This window comes from Mytilus galloprovincialis, chromosome 8 (genome assembly GCF_965363235.1).
Source record: "Mytilus galloprovincialis chromosome 8, xbMytGall1.hap1.1, whole genome shotgun sequence".
Lineage (NCBI taxonomy): Eukaryota > Metazoa > Mollusca > Bivalvia > Mytilida > Mytilidae > Mytilus > Mytilus galloprovincialis.
Window position 1 is genome coordinate 88,146,667 of NC_134845.1, and position 22,997 is coordinate 88,169,663.

Consider the following 22,997-nt stretch of genomic DNA (forward strand, 5'->3'; position numbering starts at 1 on the left):
TTTAAAAAATTGTGGAGAATTTATTATTGTTTCGAATAAAGAAATAATTGGCATGAGTAAAGGTTTTTCCTGCCCAGTACTATGGAAAAAATTCCACTTAACATTTCATTGCATATTATATAAATAACACATAGCTGAGAGGATTATAGAGCAAATTGGTACCCCGAGAAAACATTGTCAGCCGTGGTGAAGCCAAGATTGACAATGCTTTTTTGAGGTGAACCTATCTGCTCTTTCACCCTCTCAGCTATGTGTTATTTAATTTATTATACTGAATGTCTTATTATTATTCTCTTTAACAGATTAATTCTATTTTAAAAGTATTTTCTATAACAACATTACGGGTATTAAGTTGGGGTCACACATTCACGAGATTTATTACCGTACTTGACAGGACCATTCCCGATTAAAATTTGTCAAAAGTCTGATCAAGGTCCTGTGAATCGTGGATGGAAATTCAAACTTGGCCAGGTAAAATTCGGTCAAATCTGTTACGACTGCGTCCCGATTCTATCGAATAAATTCCGACAGAGATCAGACAGTGACCAGACAGTGAACCGACGCTAACGGAAGTTATCCGTTCGAAAACTGTCGGCATAATCGGGATGAGCAGGTACTGTTGGAACAGGTCCGCTCTATCGCATTGCAACCGGCTTTGTCTGGTCTCATTCGTATTGTATTCTGTAATTGTCGGGACTCTGACGTGGGTAATATTGACGAATTTCGTATTAATATCGGGACAGCTCTTGAACGGTTTCGGCCAAAAACGGTTCGCAATCCTCACAGAAAAACAGCAATGAAAAATTTCTCCAGATCATTCCCGTTCCACAGGACACCGTCCAGAATACACTGAACATTGGTAGGATTTTGATCCGATACAGCAGAATCTGTCACGACATAGCGACGATTGTAATCCGACTAGACTAAATCGGCTGAGTTTCCCCGAATGTTACGTGACTGTCGGGGTGCTTCGCCGAACTATTCGGACCCTTCCCGACCCGTAGGAATCTGTTACGAACTTAAACGACTTCGTTCAGACAATGATAGGATATTCCAGATAATTGAGGATAGTAATCCGACTTTTTCACTTTTCGTTTCGTATCGCTGTCTGATCTCAACCGGGAGCAATAATCGGCAATGTGTGAACCCCGCATTAGGAAAAACAAGTGTTTTATTATTTTTATTTTGACAGTTAAATAAATAAAATCTGAGCCAAAACGTAAAACGTAAGAATTGTATTCAATTACTTGATGTAAATTCAATGCTTTGTCCTTTTAATTGTCGATTGTTTATTGGTCTAGACGAGATGTTAAAATTCAAAAAAACTGTCACCCTCTTAACCATGTGATAGAGTAAATGAACACCCTCGTATTAGCCAATCAAAATATGGCATTTTGACGTGAAGTATAATAAAAGAAAATAACCATCACTGGAAGTTGAAAGGTTATCGAAGGTACCAGGATTATTATTTAATACGCCAAACGCTTGTTTTGTCTTCATATGTCGCTCATATAAGCAAAATTATCAAACAAAACAAGTAAAAAGTCGAAGAGCACTGAGAACCCAAAATTCCAAAAAGTTGTGCCAAATACGGCTTAGGTTATCTATCAAATATTTTGGATTAGAGCGTCACTGATGCGTCTTTTGTAGACGAAACGCGCGTCTGGCGTATATACAAAATTTAGTCTTGGTATCTATGATGAGTTTATTTCCTTTGATAAGAAAATCCTAACTTATTTAAAAGTTCAAAGTTTTGTTGATAGGAAATTTCTAAAAATGACCATATAATTGATATTCAGGTCAACATCGAAGTTCTGACTACTGGGCTGGTGATACCCTCGGAGACGAAACGTCCACCAGCAGCGGGATCGACCCAGTGGTGTACAAAGCTACCAAAGGTAGCAGGATTATAATTCAATACGTCAGACGCGCGTTTCATCTATATAAAACTCATCAGTGACGCTCAGATAAAAAAAGTTACAAAGCCAAACCAGTACAAAGTCAAACTATCAAAGTTATCCCCTTATTAAACATATGTTCACGTTGTAGTAACCATGTAATCTCAAGTTTATAAAATATTCTATAGAAACCCCCCTCCCCCCCAAAAAAAGTGCTTTGAAATACCCAAGAATTATGTTTAATGAAACAGAAATGTGTTACTGCAATAAAATGTATCATTAATTACCTACAACTGTCAAAATCAAGAATATAACTTTTTTCGACCTATTTTCATATACAAGCGAATTTGACGTACCATGATTTTGTAGTCTTACACTAACAACTAAAAACATGGAAAATTCGAATAATTGACATTGTTTCAATACAAAATTGCTGAACAGATTACGCTTCCTCCCAAATATACAGCCAAGCATGACGTTTCTATGTTTAATATATATATATACTGGCTGACTTTAAAAACGTAACACTCATATTGTAGATTGTTTTTTACCAAATCATGTTTTATTCTCATACAACTGTTATTTATGCTAATCATACGTCTATTTGTTTAAAAAAAAATAACATTTGACTTACCTGTGGTTATTAAACTTATCGGATTATTGAGATCGCACTTATTGCAGAAAGAGTAATTTCGAACAAATAAAAGATATTTTTCATTTTGTTTCTTTGTGAAACAGTTCTTTCAATCCTTGACGACACTTAAATCCGTTAAAAAAAACCTTGCATCTCCATATTGCCAAGACTGAGGAATAAAAAAATGAATCAACCCAGTATATCACACTGCAAACAGGAAAACGTGAACTCGCTGCAACCAGAAAATTTGACGTCAGAAACTCGTTTTTCTGTCCTTCCGACAATGATACCGGTAGACGGGATATATATGTTGAAGACCATCAATGACCAGATCAACATGTTGTGAGAATGCATCGTCAATAGAATCTGATTACGCAACATCATTTCCGAGACAGGTATACGGCTGCAACGTCAACAGTTACTGCTTATCAAATTGATGAATGCAATTTTGCACAGATTTGTGCCATACATGCTTCCCTTTGTCTGAGCTGCCAGAGAATGGACTGCAGAAAAACATTTAAAGCCTGAAAGTTTCAACCGCATAATTGACAAAACCCATTGTAATGAGTGGAACAACAGCAAAATTATGAGGTGCAAAACAGAACCCAAAACGTGCCAAACAGAATTGGGTGACCTTTCTGATCATCATTTTGGCGTTTGTTTTAGGTAGTCATTGCTTTTAACGATGCCACGTTCATTGCTAAAGAGAAAACCAGAGTTTCAGAGTGTACCAGAATATTTGAACTTTGAAAATGACGTAAATAAAGGCAACAGTAGAATACCGCTGTTCAAAATTCATAAATCGATAGAGAAAAAAACAAATCCGGGTTAAAAACTAAAACTGAGGGAAACGTATCAAATATAAGATTACAAACTAAAACTGAGGAAAGTAATCAATTCAACTTTCAAACTGGCGGTAATGAAAGAACTTTCTGTTCATAAGTTTGTTTACAAAAAAATGCATATATAAAAATATGAATTAAAAAGCATAATCAAGTGTTGTATTTCTAAAGTCGGTCAGTATAATATACGTGTACCTTATACAGAATGTACAAGTAGTTAATCTTACTTATGATAGTATCAATTATATTTCCCCCTGATATTTATAAAAGGGATCATAGCGTATCTAAACTTCAACCTCGTTCGATTAATAATTATATAAAATATACTAATAATGTAATGTATTTCAATTTCAGTTGAAAAGAGAGGTGTATATGACATTTTAACTCAAGAAGGTTAGAACATAATTATATGATAGAAAAAAAAAAGAGACACACTTACTGCTTAAAACGATTTTTATTGATTTCCCCAATAATTTCAGTTAGACTTTTTCGATTACATAATTCAAAACTAGATTCAAAGACAACATGGACAACTTAGTCTATGAAACATGTGTCATTCAAAGCTCCAATGCGTTCATATTTAGAGTATAAGGATAAGAGTAAAAATGACGATCTAAGCTTTAAACTATTTTGCAATGAAATTTAGAGAGACCGTGGTTTTATATGTATGCTTTTTATAATTTTAAATACTATATGTTGTCCCATAGATATTGATATGTAAATTCATAAATATTTCTTAATTATACGTTGATTGCAGTCACAAGGTTGTCACAGGACTATCAATGTGTTAATTTAAATTTCTAGTGGTAAAACTTGTCTAATGTGTTAGAAGACACAAGGTGAAAGCAATTAATGTATTTTTGCTGCAACTGGCTTAATGATTTCAAATTTAAACACCCACATTATATTCTGAGACATCAAAAGAAAGAGAAAGAATCATTTTAATTCGACGAAATCAAAAAGGTTATCAATATGAAGATATAACAAACGCCATAGAATATACGGTGGTATTGGATTATTAAAAGTCAAACTTCGCCAGTATTCCTCATAGACAATCCTTATAACATGTATATCTGCTCTTTGTTGGGTTGTTGTCTCTCTGACATATTGCCCATTTCAGTTCTCTATTTTTTAAAAATTCATCGTATTATGAAAACGAACATTGGTAGTGTACTATAGGTAAGGCTCTCAGACATGAACTAAAACGGTCGAACTATCCGAGTGACCGGTTACGCAAAACTGTGCGATTTGACAACACTCTTATTAAGTCCATATAAATATATTAGAACAGTAGTGTGTTTTCTTTATCCCTTTGTATCCCATCCCATTTCGGTTTGAGCCATAGACAGATATAAGAAGATATGATATGTGACAATGAGACAACTCTCTATCCGAGTCACAATTTATAAAATTATACCGTTATAGGTCAAAATACGGTCTTCAACATGGAGTCTTGTCTCACACCGAACAGCAACTTATAAAGGGCCCATGTGTTAAACCTTTCAAACGGGTAAACCAACGATTTAATCTTTATTAAGTTGTACGGAACTAGTGATGAAGTGTCATGGAAATGGATAAATAAACTAAGGATAAAGATCCCTACGATTTATAATAAATTGTATGGAATACATTTGAAATAAATGTTATTTCTATTGAACTTATTAGAGTGTTAAATCAAACTTTCCTCCGCAAGTTAAACTTTATCAAATCCTTATCTCACGTTATCTTTTGTTTGAGCAAGTCGGCTAAATTAAGACTTTAATAGAGAAAAAAAAAATTCATATAGTGAAAATGCACCGCATTTACAATACTAATGAATCGCTCTACAGTGAAAATGAAAGTATAGTATCATTATTCGACAGTAAACATGACTCGAATAAAGAAAGCATCATATTGGAATTTAGTTCAATATGAAGAAACTGAATAAGAAAACATATTCTACGTTATACAACTTTAATAATTGTGTTGAAATGAATATTTTTCTGCGAGAACATCTTACCTGCAAGTTTTAAATCACCTGCACGATCTGTTCGTGAAATGTACTAATTATTCACATATTTCGGTATATATTTCACAGCTGTATGGCTTTAGGCGCGATAAAACCCCGCATCTCTTACAATGTCTTACTAGTATGATTTATTTCTAAACATATACATTTTAACTAATTTTCTTCATTTTCTTCAAAAATAAAAAAACAAAAATCGTCTGTTTATTTATCATTCTACATCAAAAAATTATGGCATATACAGTGAAAATGATATTTTAGGATCCGTACTTTACATACACTGTAAATAGAAATAAACAAAAAACATATGGATTTTATGAATTGCAAGATGGGCATTATATAGTGGTTCGATGGAATGAGCATTTGATTTGAACGCAAACAAAGTATTCTTGGAGAAATTCTGTAAATTTCTATATAAAACATTGTCGTTTTTATACACATAGCACAACAGTCGCCACAACATACTTCGTTTGCAAGTCAATAACGTCGTGTACAAACGTTAGCAGGTTTGACTTATGAACCTGTTCCAAAAAATTCAATACATTATAAAACATGAACATTTATTATCAAACCTAATTTAATGATAATTTCGTATTTATTAGGAAACTTCGAACAGGTTGTCCAAGGTGATAAAACACAAACGTTGCCAAACACGGGAAAAACGGGAACAAGACCAAAAAGAGGAGAAAGGCTTCCAAATTATCCAAAAACAGGAACACTTCCAAAAGGTATATTATTTTTTTAAAAATACATATGCTACATACTTCAAGTACCATTGCCACTTTTGCATTTAGTTAATCCACCACTAGCGCTTGTTGTTCATCAGCGGTCAAACAAGAAAGTTCTTGTAGATTTCCCTATTGTATTGTCCCTTGGTGTTTGTTCTTATTTTTTGTTATAATTGTTGGGAGAGTGGCAGAAATAACAAAGAAAGAATTATACTACATGTACACATCAACCGACTGACTTATTTTTGTTCTTATTTGAATCATAATTCATAAAGAGCGAAACAGGGTAAATATACTACAAGATATCAATATATCTTTTTCTTATGTCACGTCCAACCCTTGTCACTGAATAACCCACATTATAGTAAGAACCTCACATATATTCCTTTGAATCAAATAATAATAAGTAATATTTAGTCTAATTCATCTGTTCACGTTTTCCATATCTCATCTTATTGCGAAACGTTTGTCTATATTCAAACCAAACACAATCGGTTAGCAGGAAGGTTTTCCAGAACGGAAATAATGGCTGAATAGCTGAATTATTCAAAATGGGGGCGTTTTTCGGACACCTTCATTGAGGGGTTGGTCTGTGTCTCAACACATTTCTTAACCTAAGATTATAACATTTGTGTCCTTATTGCGATGTTTTGACTAGGTATGACTCGCTTGGCAGATGCTGCATGTACAACACAAGATGCATATGTATCTATCATAGACGACTTTGCCTCATTTAGTGTTCATGCGATCACACCAGTCAAGTTATACGAAAAACCAAATGATCTCTGTTTTCCAATATGTTTATATTATGTTGATTGTCATCTTTGTGTCTTTCCAATTCTATCATGTTGTCTATTTCCTTGTCAATTTTCATTTGTCATTTTACGACTCAAAATACTGAATATCTACTACAGGTGTAATACCACCATTGTTTCCCCTATTAGTCATTGTTGAATTTGCATATTTTAAAAAATTGTGGAGAATTTATTATTGTTTCGAATAAAGAAATAATTGGCACGAGTAAAGGTTTATCCTGCCCAGTACTATGGAAAAAATTCCACTTAACATTTCATTGCATATTATATAAATAACACATAGCTGAGAGGGTTATAGAGCAAATTGGTACCCCGAGAAAATATTGTCAGCCGTGGTGAAGCCAAGATTGACAATGCTTTTTTGAGGTGAACCTATCTGCTCTTTCACCCTCTCAGGTATGTGTTATTTAATTTATTATACTGAATGTCTTATTATTAATGTCTTTAACAGATTAATTTTATTTTAAAAGTATTTTCTATAACAACATTACGGGTATTAAGCTGGGATCACACATTCACGAGATTTATTACCGTCCTTGACAGGACAATTCCCGATTAGAATTTGTCAAAAGTCTGATCAAGGTCCTGTGAATCGTGGATGGAAATTCAAACTTTAATAAGAATTTGTAAAACAAATAATTTAATCACGACAACAATCAGATATTGTCCAGGAAGCGTCAATATTTAACCGTTTCCAAGCGAATTTATCCCGATAATCCCGTTCTCAATCCGCTTCTAATCCAATTTGTATCTTTGCCAGGTAAAATTCGACCAAATCTGTTACGACTGCGTCCCGATTCTATCGAATAAATTCCGACAGAGATCAGACAGTGACCAGACAGTGAACCGACGCTGACGGAAGTTATCCGTTCGAAAACTGTCGGCATAATCGGGATGAGCAGGTACTGTTGGAACAGGTCCGCTCTATCGCATTGCAACCGGCTTTGTCTGGTCTCATTCGTATTGTATTCTGTAATTTTCGGGACTCTGACGTGGGTAATATTGACGAATTTCGTATTAATAACGCGACTGCTCTTAAACGGTTTCGGCAAACACGGTTAGCAATCCTCACAAGATCGGCAGAAAAACAGCAATGAAAAATTTCTCCAGATCATTCCCGTTCCACAGGACAACCTCCAGAATACACAGAACATTGTTAGGATTTTGATCCGATACAGCAGAATCTGTCACGACATAGGCACGATTGTAATCCGACTAGACTAAATCGGCTGTGTTTCCCCGAATGTTACGTGACGCACATAACTGTCGGGGTGCTTCGCCGAATTATTCGGACCCTTTCCGACCCGTTATAATCTGTTACGAACTTAAACGACTGCGTTCAGACAATGATAGGACATTCCAGATAATTGAGGATAGTAATCCGACTTTTTCACTTTTCGTTTTGTATCGCTGTCTGATCTCAACCGGGAGCAATAATCGGCAATGTGTGAACCCCGCATTAGGAAAAACAAGTGTTTTATTATTTTTATTTTGACAGTTAAATAAAAAATCTGAGCCAAAACGTAAAACGTAAGAATTGTATTCAATTACTTGATGTAAATTCAATTATTTGTCCTTTTAATTGTCGATTGTTTATTGGTCTAGACGAGATGTTAACATTCAAGAAAATTGTCCCCCTCTTAACCATGTGATAGAGTAAATGAACACCCTCGTATTAGCCAATCAAAATATGGCATTTTAACGTGAAGTATAATATAAGAAAATAACCATCACTGAAAGTTGAAAGGTTATCGAAGGTACCAGGATTATTATTTAATACGCAAAACGCTTGTTTTGTCTTCATATGTCGCTCATATAAGCAAAATTATCAAACAAAACAAGTAAAAAGTCGAAGAGCACTGAGAACCCAAAATTCCAAAAAGTTGTGCCAAATACGGCTTAGGTTATCTATTAAATATTTTGGATTAGAGCGTCACTGATGCGTCTTTTGTAGACGAAACGCGCGTCTGGCGTATATACAAAATTTAGTCTTGGTATCTAGGATGAGTTTATTTCCTTTGATAAGAAAATCCTTACTTATTTTTTAAAGTTCAAAGTTTGTTTGATAGGAAATTTCTAAAATTGACCATATAATTGATATTTAGGTCAACATCGAAGTTCTGACTACTGGGCTGGTGATACCCTCGGAGACGAAACGTCCACCAGCAGCGGGATCGACCCAGTGGTGTACAAAGCTACCAAAGGTAGCAGGATTATAATTCAATACGTCAGACGCGCGTTTTGTCTATATAAAACTCATCAGTGACGCTCAGATCAAAAAAGTTACAAAGCCAAACCAGTACAAAGTCAAACTATCAAAGTTATCCCCTTATTAAACATGTGTTCACGTTGTAGTAACCATGTAATCTCAAGTTTACAAAATATTCTATAGAACTCCCCCCCCCCAAAAAAAAAGTGCTATAAAATAACCAAGAATTATGTTTAATGAAACAGAAATGTGTTACTGCAATAAAATGTATCATTAATTACCTACAACTGTCAAAATCAAGAATATAACTTTTTTCGACCTATTTTCATATACAAGCGAATGTGACGTACCATGATTTTGTAGTCTTACACTAACAACTAAAAACATGGGAAATTAGAATAATTGACATTGTTTCAATACAAAATTACTGAACAGATTACGCTTCCTCCCAAATATACAGCCAAGCATGACGTTTCTATGTTTAATATATATATATACTGGCTGACTTTAAAAACGTAACACTCATATTGTAGATTGTTTTTTACCAAATCATGTTTTATTCTCATACAACTGTTATTTATGCTAATCATACGTCTATCTGTTTCAAAAAAAAAAAATAGCATTTGACTTACCTGTGGTTATTAAACTTATCGGATTATTGAGATCGCACTTATTGCAGAAAGAGTAATTTCGAACAAATAAAAGATATTTTTCATTTTGTTTCTTTGTGAAACAGTTCTTTCAATCCTTGACCACACTTAAATCCGTTAAAAAAAACCTTGCATCTCCAATTGCCAAGACTGAGGAATAAAAAAATGAATCAACCCAGTATATCACACTGCAAACAGGAAAACGTGAACTCGCTGCAACCAGAAAATTTGACGTCAGAAACTCGTTTTTCTGTCCTTCCGACAATGATACCGGTAGACGGGATATATATGTTGAAGACCATCAATGACCAGATCAACATGTTGTGAGAATGCATCGTCAATAGAATCTGATTACGCAACATCATTTCCGAGACAGGTATACGGCTGCAACGTCAACAGTTACTGCTTATCAAATTGATGAATGCGATTTTGTACAGATTTGTGCCATACATGTTTCCCTTTGTCTGAACTGCCAGAGAATGGACTGCAGAAAAACATTTAAAGCCTGAAAGTTTCAACCGCATAATTGACAAAACCCATTGTAATGAGTGGAACAACGGCAAAATTATGAGGTGCAAAACAGAACCCAAAACGTGCCAAACAGAATTGGTTGACCTTTCTGATCATCATTTTGGCGTTTGTTTTTAGGTAGTCATTGCTTTTCACGATGCCACGTTCATTGGTAAGGAGAAAACCAGAGTTTCAGAGTGTATCAGAATATTTGAACTTTGAAAATAACGTAAATAAAGGCAACAGTAGTATACCGCTGTTCAAAATTCATAAATCGATAGAGAAAAAAACAAATCCGGGTTAAAAACTAAAACTGAGGGAAATGTATCAAATATAAGATTACAAACTAAAATTGAGAAAAGTAATCAATTCAACTTTCAAACTGGCGGTAATGAAAGAACTTTCTGTTCATAAGTTTGTTTACAAAAAAATGCATATATAAAAATATGAATTAAAAAGCATAATCAAGTGTTGTATTTCTAAAGTCGGTCAGTATAATATACGTGTACCTTATACAGAATGTACAAGTAGTTAATCTTCATAATGATAGTATCCATTATATTTCCCCATGATATTTATAAAAGGGATCATAGCGTATCTAAACTTCAACCTCGTTCGATTAATAATTATATAAATTATACTAATAATGTAATGTATTTTAATTTCAGTTGAAAAGCGAGATGTATATGACATTTTACCTCAAGAAGGTTAGAACATAATTATATAATAGACAAAAAAAAAAAGAGGCACACTTACTGCTTAAAACGATTTTTATTGATTTCCCCAATAATTTCAGTTAGACTTTTTCGATTACATAATTCAAAACTAGATTCAAAGACAACATGGACAACTTAGTCTATGAAACATGTGTCATTCAAAGCTCCAATGCGTTCATATTTAGAGTATAAGGATAAGAGTAAAAATGACGATCTAAGCTTTAAACTATTTTTCAATGAAATTTAGAGAGACCGTGGTTTTATATGTTTGCTTTTTATAATTTTGAATACTATATGTTGTCCCATAGATATTGATATATAAATTCATAAATGTTTCTTAATTATACGTTGATTGCACACAAGGTTGTCACAGGACTATCAATGTGTTGATTTAAATATCTATTGATAAAACTTGTCTAATGTTTTAGAAGAATTTTGACCTATTTTTCGATCTATCATCTCGTATATCTATATACAATTTATCTCCTGCTGATGACATTTTCGTCCGATCAGAGAACAGACCAGCTAAAGCAACTACACAGTTACAAATGTTTCGTTAAAAGTTGCTTCAAGTAAATAATATTCTCATATTTTACACAATGAACAGAGGCAACATCAGTTTGCCGACTTCTATTACATATCTCAAATTGGTTTTGAAGAGACAAATCAAAACAATCAAAATAAAACGAATGAACTTGAATTCATTTTATCGTTATTTCATCTTTTATTCATTAGAATTGTCTGTGGATATTGCCTTTCAAGCAGACAAGGGAGGGACGTTGCCTAATACTGGAAGTCGAGGAACAAGACCAGGAAGAAATAGACTCCCAAATTATACAAGATGGGGAACACTTCCAAATCAATTAGAAGGTAAAACAATAATTTGGAATTAAAAAAGCACTTCTCCTTTTTTTCTACTTCAGATTAAAGTGCTATTTTTATACAAGCATCTCCGTCATTTTTCGTGATTTGTCGCGGTTATAGTAACTTTATTCTTTTTATGTGATATATGTGTGCGGTCATTAGTTCTCTACACTTAAATGACATTTATCTTAATATATATAGTCTATATAAACATGTTTGCAAAATACATCCTAAATAGATAAATGCTGCTTTTTACGACACTATGAATGTAGGTAAATAAAAACTGAGGCTGCGTCTCTGACATGTTATTTTCATCTTTCACCTAAATATATTGATATCTGACAAATGAATTGATTTGCTATTTGTATATACATGATATATGTGTAAACATTCTTCAAAACATTTTTTTTCTAATTTGTTCGTGTCATAGAGTTGCCATTTAATTTAGTCTTAAAGTAATTTTGTAATTTGCGAAATGTCGAAATTAACCAAAAATATTGTTGAGAACTATTAAGTTCTAATTATATTTCTTCAATTGCAGCAGCCATAATAATAATATAATTCGTTCCTTCGTTCCATATCTTTTTTCAAGTATTACACTTTTTTTTTGATTAACAAAAAAATATTTTCTCGATGCGTTTCAATTATTACTATTCCTCATGATATCATTGTATATTTTTGTTTTAACTTTAGTGAAAGACCACCCAGAGCAGGATTTACTAGGGCTTTTACTTCATAGCAATGAGACACTTCCTGTAAAGTCTTAATCATCTGATGGTGACAGATTGAGTTAATTTGTGGACATATGTATGGATACTTAAAGCTGAATATTTTTATGATTAGATGTTTGACTCTTGTAAAACTTTTTTTTCATGATTGATGTATATCTACAAGATGAAAAATACCTATTATATTTCATTATTTTTTTTAACAACCAACGAAACACTCGTAAGCTTTAACAAACTTTGGTTTATTTAGTTTACATGTAATTATATATATGACGAAGTCCCCAATAACTGTAGAAAAATCAATAAAAAAATAAAAAATCGAGCAAATTTTCATTGAACTAATGAACTCAAAATCGTTCAATTTTTTTGATATCATGTTTTGAATTTCCGCATCTGAGCTGAGATCTACAATATACTTCCTTCTTCTGGTCTCGTTTGTATGAAACTTGGAGTAAAATATATATCAAACAGTCTAGTATAAAATAGGAAGGAACGCAATACCAATTTCATTTTTAATAATTCCTTGCATATGCATTACATTGCATATGACGCCATAACTTAAAAAACGTCACAACTTAAGGTAGCAATACACAGTTAAAAGTTAAGTTTCGCATTATGGCCCTTGTGAATTTTTTAAACATGAAAGTTTTTGTACAATAAAATTGATTTTTAGATAATTGAAGAATAATATAGCCTTCTTAGTGGGTTTATATGAACATTTAGATTGATTTTAACATGTTTTATAGGCCATTTCTATGTTTGAAAGTCCGTATTTTCCTATCCGTACTGTTCATAGGTCCATAAATTACTGTAGTGTTTATCAACAAAGATTTTGCGCTCGATCTTTTCAATTCAATTTTATGGAAAAACGAGCAGGAAAGCATATGATTTTTTTTGGACCACTTGATAGATATAAACCTATGGATTCAGGAAAGGTATCACTGTAATTCATTGAAATTTTCCTTTAAATCAAATTTTGGAGACTTTTGTGACATGTTAAACCCCTTTTTTGCTATATTTGTATCTAAGAAATGTAGATTGTTGCCATGGTTACACCCAAAAGGGATCATAGTTCACCCTTATGACCATTAAAAATCAAATCTATGGAAGATTTTCTTTCTACAAGTATATACACGCATAACACACATATAAAGCCTTCTTTGTTAGAAGAGGGGAAAGAGGGTGTTTAAAAATTATGAGTGTCAATTTTAAGTTTTTTTCCTAACTGTGTATTGCTACCTAAATCCCTTACAACAGAACCAAAATCGGAAACGTTACGGTATTTCCGTTTCTTTTTTTTTTACTAATATTTAAGTTACAAAAAAATAATTCATACAGACTTCGTCCACATTTACAGGTAATTCCTCCCTCATATTAGGGTTAGAAATTGAAAGAAAAAAAAATAATAAAGCTACACGTGGCTTATATTCAACTAGAGTTACAACAGTTAAATGCATTTTGTGTTTAAAAACCACTATTATATATGATAAGCTATTTTTTGACACCGGAAGTAACTGAGATTTTAACCGGAAGTGGCTTATTATCTCCTTTAATTGATGTAAAAAGTTCCTCAAAAATGGTATTTTTAAAATCAGTGAGTGATATATAAACTCATCATAGATACCAGATTAGCTATTCTTTAAGCTTGGACATACATGTATTGTTTGTTATCAAAATGTTCTGATACTATTATAAATAACATTCAGCAGTGACATCCTGTCGACTGATATTCGTATGACACAATTAAACAATACAGGTTTATGCATGGTCTCTTTAATAATTGATGTACCCGGTGTGCACAGATAACATTTATTGAACCACATATTTGTGTCTGATAATACGTTTAAAAAAGTCATAAACATGATCTTGTTTTGTCATGATTATATATGGAGCCTTTTTTGTGAGAAAAAAATCTTCATGCAAATACAAGCTTTTGTCGATTGAAAAAGATGAAGATATACAGTAATGCAATCTCTATAGTCACTTGAAGATAATCTGATAATCCCTTCTGTGTCTGTCCGGGTTTTTTTTGTTTGTCTTATATCCCCTATATCTTTATAAGGATTAGGATAACACGGAATTTGTCATTGTATTAAAATTAAGAAGTGTAGATAGAGTGGCATATTGGAAACAATATATAACAGAATAGAGAAAAAATAAATTCAAAAACTTACAAGTGTACAAGTAAAGATTGTTTCAAGAACAACGAGGTTGGGACGAATTTATCTATATAGAATTGTCAATAGCAGTTATACATTACTAAACGTGCATTTCTTTCTTACACAAACGATGTAAACGGCTTAGCGCGTACATGTTTTGATCATTTCTTTCAAACATGCGTTTGTAAAGTTTACATAAACTTTGACAAACTATGCAAACGATGACAATGAAAATGCGTCTGCAGTTTGTCGTTTGTCGTTTGTTAGTACAAACGCTACATTTGTTTCTTACTTCGACCTGATTAAACGAAGTATTTTTTTCTACGTTTGTAAAAAGTTTGTTTACCAACAACATGTGCATGCTTTATTAAAAGTTCAAACAAGGTCAGTAAAGACTTATCAAATGATGTATTCGTTTCTACTTTTGTAGCGTTTAGAAAACAACAAACGCGACACAACGTTTACAAAATTTTGCTTAGAAAGAAATGCGGCCTTATATATGCCTTTTATTACAACTACTGTACTACTAATTTGGATAATTGACCGCTTTCCTGTTCAACATAGCACACAATTATCATGCATAGAATATAAAACAAACTTGTTAAAAAATCCTCAAACAAAATAATGTATTAGATAAGATTTATAATAAATGTATATCCATTAATGAAAAAAAAACGATAATTAGCATTCTTTTCACAAATAATTTAGTTAGTGATTGTCAGATTAATTTAAATAAGTAAGAACGAAATTTTAAAAAGCAAAAACATCATTCTAGTTGCACTGTTGTATTTTTTCAATTAAACACTTTAAAATTGCGACAGATTTGCGATACGTAGAATTTAAAGATCGCCAGATTTAAACACAAGTTAAAAAATTCCGGTAAAGTGAATGAATGAATCTTTATTGCATTAGCAACAACATTGCTTTAGCATAAAACAATGTATATACAAATATGACAAATATGACAGAATAAGAAAACAATTAAATAAATTAAATAATGCAGAGATAGCTTATAATAATATGAATAATATATTAACTGATAATTTGCAATCTTATTTTCCATGCAGCTTTAAGATAATTACATAGATTTTTTGTTAAGCTTTTTGACCCAGCTTGTAACAGAAAAATTAGCTTTGGTGGATTTGGCCATGAACAATAATACATTTTACATGCAAAAAATTATATGTAAGTGTTCTATATGCAGGACAAATCAACACAAAATGATATTCATCTTCAATATTATTCATTTTACATCATTTACAAATACGATTGTCTCTAGGAATATTGTCATTGCACATCTGATTTATTAAGGTAAATCAGATGTGTAATATTTTTTATTTGGGAAACGCAACATTTAATTATTAAGGTTCTTTCAACTTCATATTTTAATTTTATGCTAATTGCATAGAACGTTATCGAAAATTGTTCCATTTTTATGTTGCATACACTTCCGAAATTGAAATTTTCAATAAATTTATACCATTAAATTATTGTTTCCCTGTTGTCATCAGTGAATTTAACTCGCAATACCCTTTCTGTTAATTCATTCGAAATGACCATTCATAGCAGTGTACACTTGAATTTACATCTGGTACACATGAGGCTATATTGCTGCAAAGTAAAGTTCAAACCAATTCTACGCAAATCGAGAAATATACAATGACTTTACAAAATAATATACACACTCTCTTCACACATTTTCCATTGAAATGGTTTGCAAAATCATAACGGTAAATAAAACGTAAAATATGTTCAGTTCAAGATCAGTAAAAATGTTCAACAGATATTTTATGAAAAAATCCCAACAATAATTTTTTAAATAATTTTTTTTTAAATATTTATATTTATATAAGTATATTGGAAGTTTTATTCAATAATACAAAACAGTGCACGCACGTTTACTTTGATATTGTGGTTATTAACTACGTCCAACGATCATCTGTTCGCTTTTAAATACGTAGTATTGTGAGAAGAAATTAAGACTTTAACAGATTTTATTTTTTCCAAGGATTCAACAAATCGGGCTAAAACGTCACAACCCTCTCTCGTAGGTCAAGTAAAAAAGTCATTAGCAGGAATATAGATAGAAATCTTTGTGATTGTGCTTTTTTTGTTCAGACGAACATATTTAGATGACAGGTAAAAAATCGCGGAATTTCCCTTTAACGATTTTGAGTTCATTAGTACAATGTAAAATTCGGGAAAATTTTCCCGATTTTTTTCTATTGATTTTTCGTCTGTTAATTTGAGGCTGTTATTACCTGTGAATGGGAACGAAGTCTGTATGAATTATTTTTATAATTCAAACATGTTTACAAAAGAAACGGGAATTCCGTAACGTTTCCGGTTTTGGTTCTGTTGTTATGGATTAAGTTGTGACGTTATTTAAGTCATGACGTCATATTCAATGTAAACAAAGAAACGCTGTCATCAGGTAACGTTTTTTTTCCAGGTAATTCCTGCCTCATATTAGATAATGGAAGAAGTGGTATAAGATCCAATAAGACATCTCTCTATTCTTGTAACAATTTGTAAAAATAAACATCATAAGTCAAGGTACAAACTGCAACCAAACCGCAAGCTATAAAGGGCCCCAAAAATTACTAGTGTTTAACCATTCAAACGGAAAAACTAACGGTCAAATATATATTAAAAAAAATGGGTTACACTGATAAACCCGATGAACAGACTAGAACCACTGAACATGTTTGGACTTGGAAATGTTGAATCCGAGCTTATCATATCAAAATTCATTAAACCGGGGAAAGATTAATTGATTGTATATCTAATTCAGATTTCAGGTTTTCATATTAATTTGAGCATTTTTCGCAGTTTTCTGTAACGAGACACCTTACTTAAATAACTCTTGGATACGTCTTTCACTAGCCAGATTCATTTGTAAAATAGAATTCTAACTTAGACTATTATGAGTGGATAAGAAACTTATGAATATCTAATGAATTGACAATTGACAATTGGTTGATACGGGTTAAGATAGTTAGTTGTTTTCCCTTCTGTATCTGATGTTGATGAAATTAATGGGCAATCGTTTGCGATTGGAACGTTTGCTTCGGATGGCACTGATTGAACAGATTTATTGTCAGATGAGTTATCATTAAATGTATCTTCATAAACCAGTTGATACGGCGTAAGGTGACCGTTGTCATCAGGTTGAACATTACCTCTGGTAGCTGATAATTGCTATTTCCAATGTTTTCAATATTTTCTATCATATTTGATTCATCTATCAATTCATGTATCACTTGCGTTTCTGTCAGAGGAATTGCAGAAACTAAGTTATCTGTTATATTTCTTCTTCTCTGTCTTGTCTGGTTCATTGCAAAGATGCTATAAATCTGTTTATACCGGCGCTGACATACAATACTCTGTAGTATTACGACAGCAAGCAGAAAGAAGTAAACAGAATAGGCGTCTATTTCTCTATTACTTTGTCTTTCAAATCAATGTATACGAAATAAACAAAATAAACAGAAAAGAAATATCAATTATATTTCAAGAACGATAATCTATTGACCATTATAAATGTATTTGTGTTATTGGGTACCAATGGATGCGTATTGGTAAAAATGTATGTTCGTGGATTTTATATCTCGTTGTTTACTAAAAGACGGCAAAGAAGCCATAAGAGAACTACTTTTTGTGTTGAAACATTTGTATTCGTGGTTTAGAATACCCACGAAATCAACGAAAATTAATATCCGACGAATACTCATTAATCAAAAGTTGCTAATTAGAGATGGAAATGCCTAAAAAAAAAATTATAATTTCAACAATATAGACATGTTCATTAAGACGTCATGACATTCTTATTTTAAGATTAGTTGCTATTTCAATGTAATTGTTACATAGTATTTCATTTTTAATTTCAAGGTTCACATATAAAATAGAGAGGATATTAGAGGCTTCGTCACTGACATGATTCACTTCATACAATTATAATGTTTATTGAACAAATTCAAATTACATAAAGGAAGTCACAAAGAGTTACAACTTAGGACTTTAAGACATTGACCATACCTCCGGTTGCGGGAATTTCTCGCTACATTCAAGACTTGTTGGTTTTATCTATGGTCGGGTTGTTGTCTCTTTGACACATTCCCCATTTCCATTCCCCATTGTAGTACCACTTTCTATGATTGTCTGGTTCTAACCAGGAACCTTTCATTTTCTCTCTGTAAAGCTTATTGGTATTCCCAAATCAGATTGTCCATCTATTATTTTCGATTGTATAAACTTGTTAATACTGGGAAACATATCGTTTACCATACTGAATGAGTTTTGTCCTTGTTTGACGTTTATAAGTTGTTGTATGTTCACACCTATGGGCATTTGTTTTATCGATTCGTCATGTTTCAATATCCTTTGTTTTTAGTATCGGTTATATCAACGTTATCTTTTGTCATATAGCTCGTTTAGTATGTTTGAAATATTGAGCGTTTCAACTGAAGGTTATACAATTTGCTGTTGATGGTAATGTGTTAATAGTTTTTTGTTTTCTTCTGAGCGTTGATGGTTCAATTATATTAGACACAAATGATGTATATTTCAATCGATCTGTGTGTTCTGAAATTATTTCATACTTTTGCTCGAAGAAAGTTCGCATGTCCATTTCTATTATTTCTGAAATTTGTGAATTTAGTTGAATATGTTCTGGTTGATTTGACATGTAATCGTATCAGAACAGTTACAGTATTACACCAATTCGTAAAAGAGCACATAGGAATCAAGAAGTGAAACATGTTAAAACAAACAATTTGTATCTACAATTCCCATTTAAAAAAACTCTGTTAAATGTGAAAATTTAGTAGATCGTAAACATGGTAAAGGAACCATTTGAATCAGTATTTTAAAGCGCAGAAAAAAAAAGTTAGATAGCTATTATTGGTCAGATTTTTATTCAAGATTCGAATAAGATCTTTCGAATTGTATTTAAACAGTAAATCGTTTACACCAGCTGCTTAATGTATTAGGTAATTTGGATATTTCTAAATTTTCTAATCATTATCAAAAGAAGACATCTAGTTTGTTTTATATAAGTATTATGCGGTATAAACGGAAATGAGGCAAAAAAATGACGGAAAATGGCTGAGGGAAGTGGAACATAACTGTCGTCATGTATCAATGTATTACATAGTAGTCTACCAACTCGTGATCACGTAGATAAAGATTTCGAAAGAATAATAGATATTTTTCATATTACCGACTTTTAACTATGGGTTCTACAAATATTTGACAGGTTATCTTATCTGTGGTTCTACATCCTGGTACTCGGTCAATTACGAGCAACCAAAAAAAAATAAAATCAAATATATATTCGGTGCAAATTAGGGGGAGATTTCATGATTTTCGATGATATAGTCATGTATAGAAAGAAATTTAGACAGTTAACTTTCCCTCAAAATTATACCGATGAAAATTTTGAATTTTACTTTTCACCTTGCGCTGCTTGATAGAGTATGCAAATAATATTATTCGCTACAAAAAGTCTCGACTCATAAAAATCAGAAATTATAAATATTTTAGTTTGGAAAATTTGAAATTCAGCTTTGATGTTATAAACATAACAAAAACATAATCTGTGAAAAAATAAAATAACCCACGATAACATAAAATGATACGTCAAAAAGTAATAAGCCTATTGTCAGTAACTATAGAAGTTTACAAAACCAGAGAAGTAAAGTATAACAGCAAAATAGATTATAGAATGTACCGAATGTAAGGTAACAATACATATAATAATGAACCAATTCTACTACGTACATTATGAGTAAGTCATATGAATGAACTAACAAGCAATATACTAAATTAGAATATATAGAAAATGGGAAAGTTATGAAGTTAAAATCACACAAAATCTCTTTTTTTCTATATACTTACATCTGGGGTTCTGTTCAACTACATACGTTTAAATATTCTTTTCCCCACAATCTGTCTGAACATGGCATGCAAGGACTGCCATCCACCGATTCAAATCCGAAAAGGCATTCTGTCAGAAACGAAATATATCAATTTGAACCAGAATGGTTTTTTGTTTAAGCTAAACACTTTTGCTGTTTGCATCTATAAAAGGTATACACTCTTTGTTCAACTACAATTAGATTTTTTTTACAATGAGAGCTTTGTTGTAAAAATATATCTGAATAGAATGCTAAATATTTGGAGGATGGTCGTACAATTTGTTTTTTGAGGGCAAATTAAGGTAGATGGTGGCTGAATCGAAATCAATAAAATTTTAAGAAAATTGTCAAGGTGTTGGTTATATCATGCTTTTTTAAAAACCATAATAAAAATATTGGACAACAGTTTTATTTTTACGTTACGGGTTGTGCAAAATTGTCAGATTTTGTATATATTATTCATGGAAAACCCAATTTTGTCTGATAAAAAGAAAACTAAAACATAGAATGTTTAGGCAAACTATGAGAAGATAGATATACCAATAAATCTAAGTGATATACACTTGTAAGTTTACAAAAATGAAATAAAATACAGCCGTTAATATGATAAAACACACGATGAAAGAGGGGCGAAAGATAACAGAAGGACAGTCAAACTTTTAGATAGAATATCAAGTGAAAATGTTATTGCTAAAAAGGAAAATAACAGACAGACCAATAATAGTACACAAAACACAACATAGATGACCAAAGAAAAGTCTTAAACATGAATTGAATACGACTCTCGAGATAAGATTCCACATTTCTTTAAAGATCTAGACCGCTTGTCATATGCTTTTTTTCAAAATCCAAGATGGAGGAAGAGATCCTAGCTAGGCTAATGTGATTTGTAGAGCAAGATTTTATGATTACTCATATCCTGTAAACGTTTTTTTTTGCAGCGAATAGTCTTGTCACAACCGAAAAGGTAGCCTTTATCATGTGTATATGACAAAATAAAAACGGATGAATATGAAATAAAAATAGTGAAAATAAATTTTCGCGCGGGAACATTATTTGCTATGAAGATTAAGTAGTTATTTGGTGTATCATGTTGTTGTGGTATATTTTAAAGATATTCGAAGTATTGTATCAGTTGGAACATTCAAGTCAGATTAACACGTTTGTTAAATGACTTACCAGACCAGTACTAAAAACATTACAATGATTATACCAAATCGTTATATTTATAATCATAAACATCCATGTTAAATGTGAATCAAATGTCACCTTACGCTTTAAAAAGAAAAATAACATCGCATTCAACAAATATCAGTAAAAATTATCAGCATAACAACAAAAGTTTAAAATAACGTATAACAATAACACATAATTAAGTTATATATCAATATATATACTAAATAAATAAATAATTGGGAATACGTTAAAGTAATAAAAAGTCAAGAGAATTTCCGAACGCAATTTTGTTCCGAATAATATCTATCTCAAGCTTTGTGCATGCAGACTCCAAGCGGCCTTCAAGTGATTTTACTATTTTTAGAAAACTTGCATAGTAACCAAATGCACTTGATTCAACCTTTACTAATTATGCAACATTTTTGACCTGTCCGAGATTAATGTCCTATAATAAGAACCCATGCAGCTTTCTCTTGATTCTCTATTTATAGAAAAATGTCAGAGTAACCTGTCCATATGAACTTGATTGATTCTTTTCATGTTATTTATATGGAGCGCCTAAATAAATATCTTATTAACAGAATTTGTAGTGTCAGATGTTATATTAATTTATTTATGGCATCTTAAACTGTAAATGCATACTATACGCTTTTATACCCCAATATAAAAAAATAGAGGCTAATAGGGTGGTAAAGTATAAAGAAATTTAAAGAGAATAATTAAACAAAAATAAAGAATACAGACCAATGACAATGATAATGGGAAGAATACAGAAATTCGCGACTTCCATTGAAACACTCTTTAAGCAACATCTGCTATTTGCTCATTGGTTAATGTCGAAAATGCCTCATTTTACATATTTTTAAAGCAACTTTTAAATATAATGTATTTGGTTTTGCTCATTGTTGAAGGCCGTAAATGCTTCGTTTTTCATATTTTTAAAACAAATTCTAACTAAATATTATGCATTTGGTTTTTCTCATTGTTGAAGGCCGTAAATTCTTCACTTTTCAAATTCTGCTGTGTCCATATCAACGGCAGCCATTTTGAAATTTTTCAAAAGAGATGTCAATCACATTCACTTGAATCTAATATTCTGTCAGAACATGCTACTTTTACGTTTTCCCCAAAAGGTTTCACTTTTT

At 31.9% G+C, this 22,997-nt stretch overlaps 1 protein-coding gene across 1 annotated transcript in view; it reads left to right on the plus strand.

Moving 5' to 3' along the window:
• LOC143043646 (uncharacterized) overlaps positions 1-12,733 on the plus strand; it is a 31,594-nt gene extending 18,861 nt beyond the window's left edge. Inside the window, exons 6-7 of the mRNA XM_076215853.1 lie at positions 11,743-11,877; positions 12,565-12,733. Coding sequence (XP_076071968.1) covers positions 11,743-11,877; positions 12,565-12,638 — 209 coding nt within the window. The 3' untranslated portion in view covers positions 12,639-12,733. The remainder of the gene's footprint in view (positions 1-11,742; positions 11,878-12,564) is intronic.
• Positions 12,734-22,997: the final 10,264 nt, after the last annotated feature.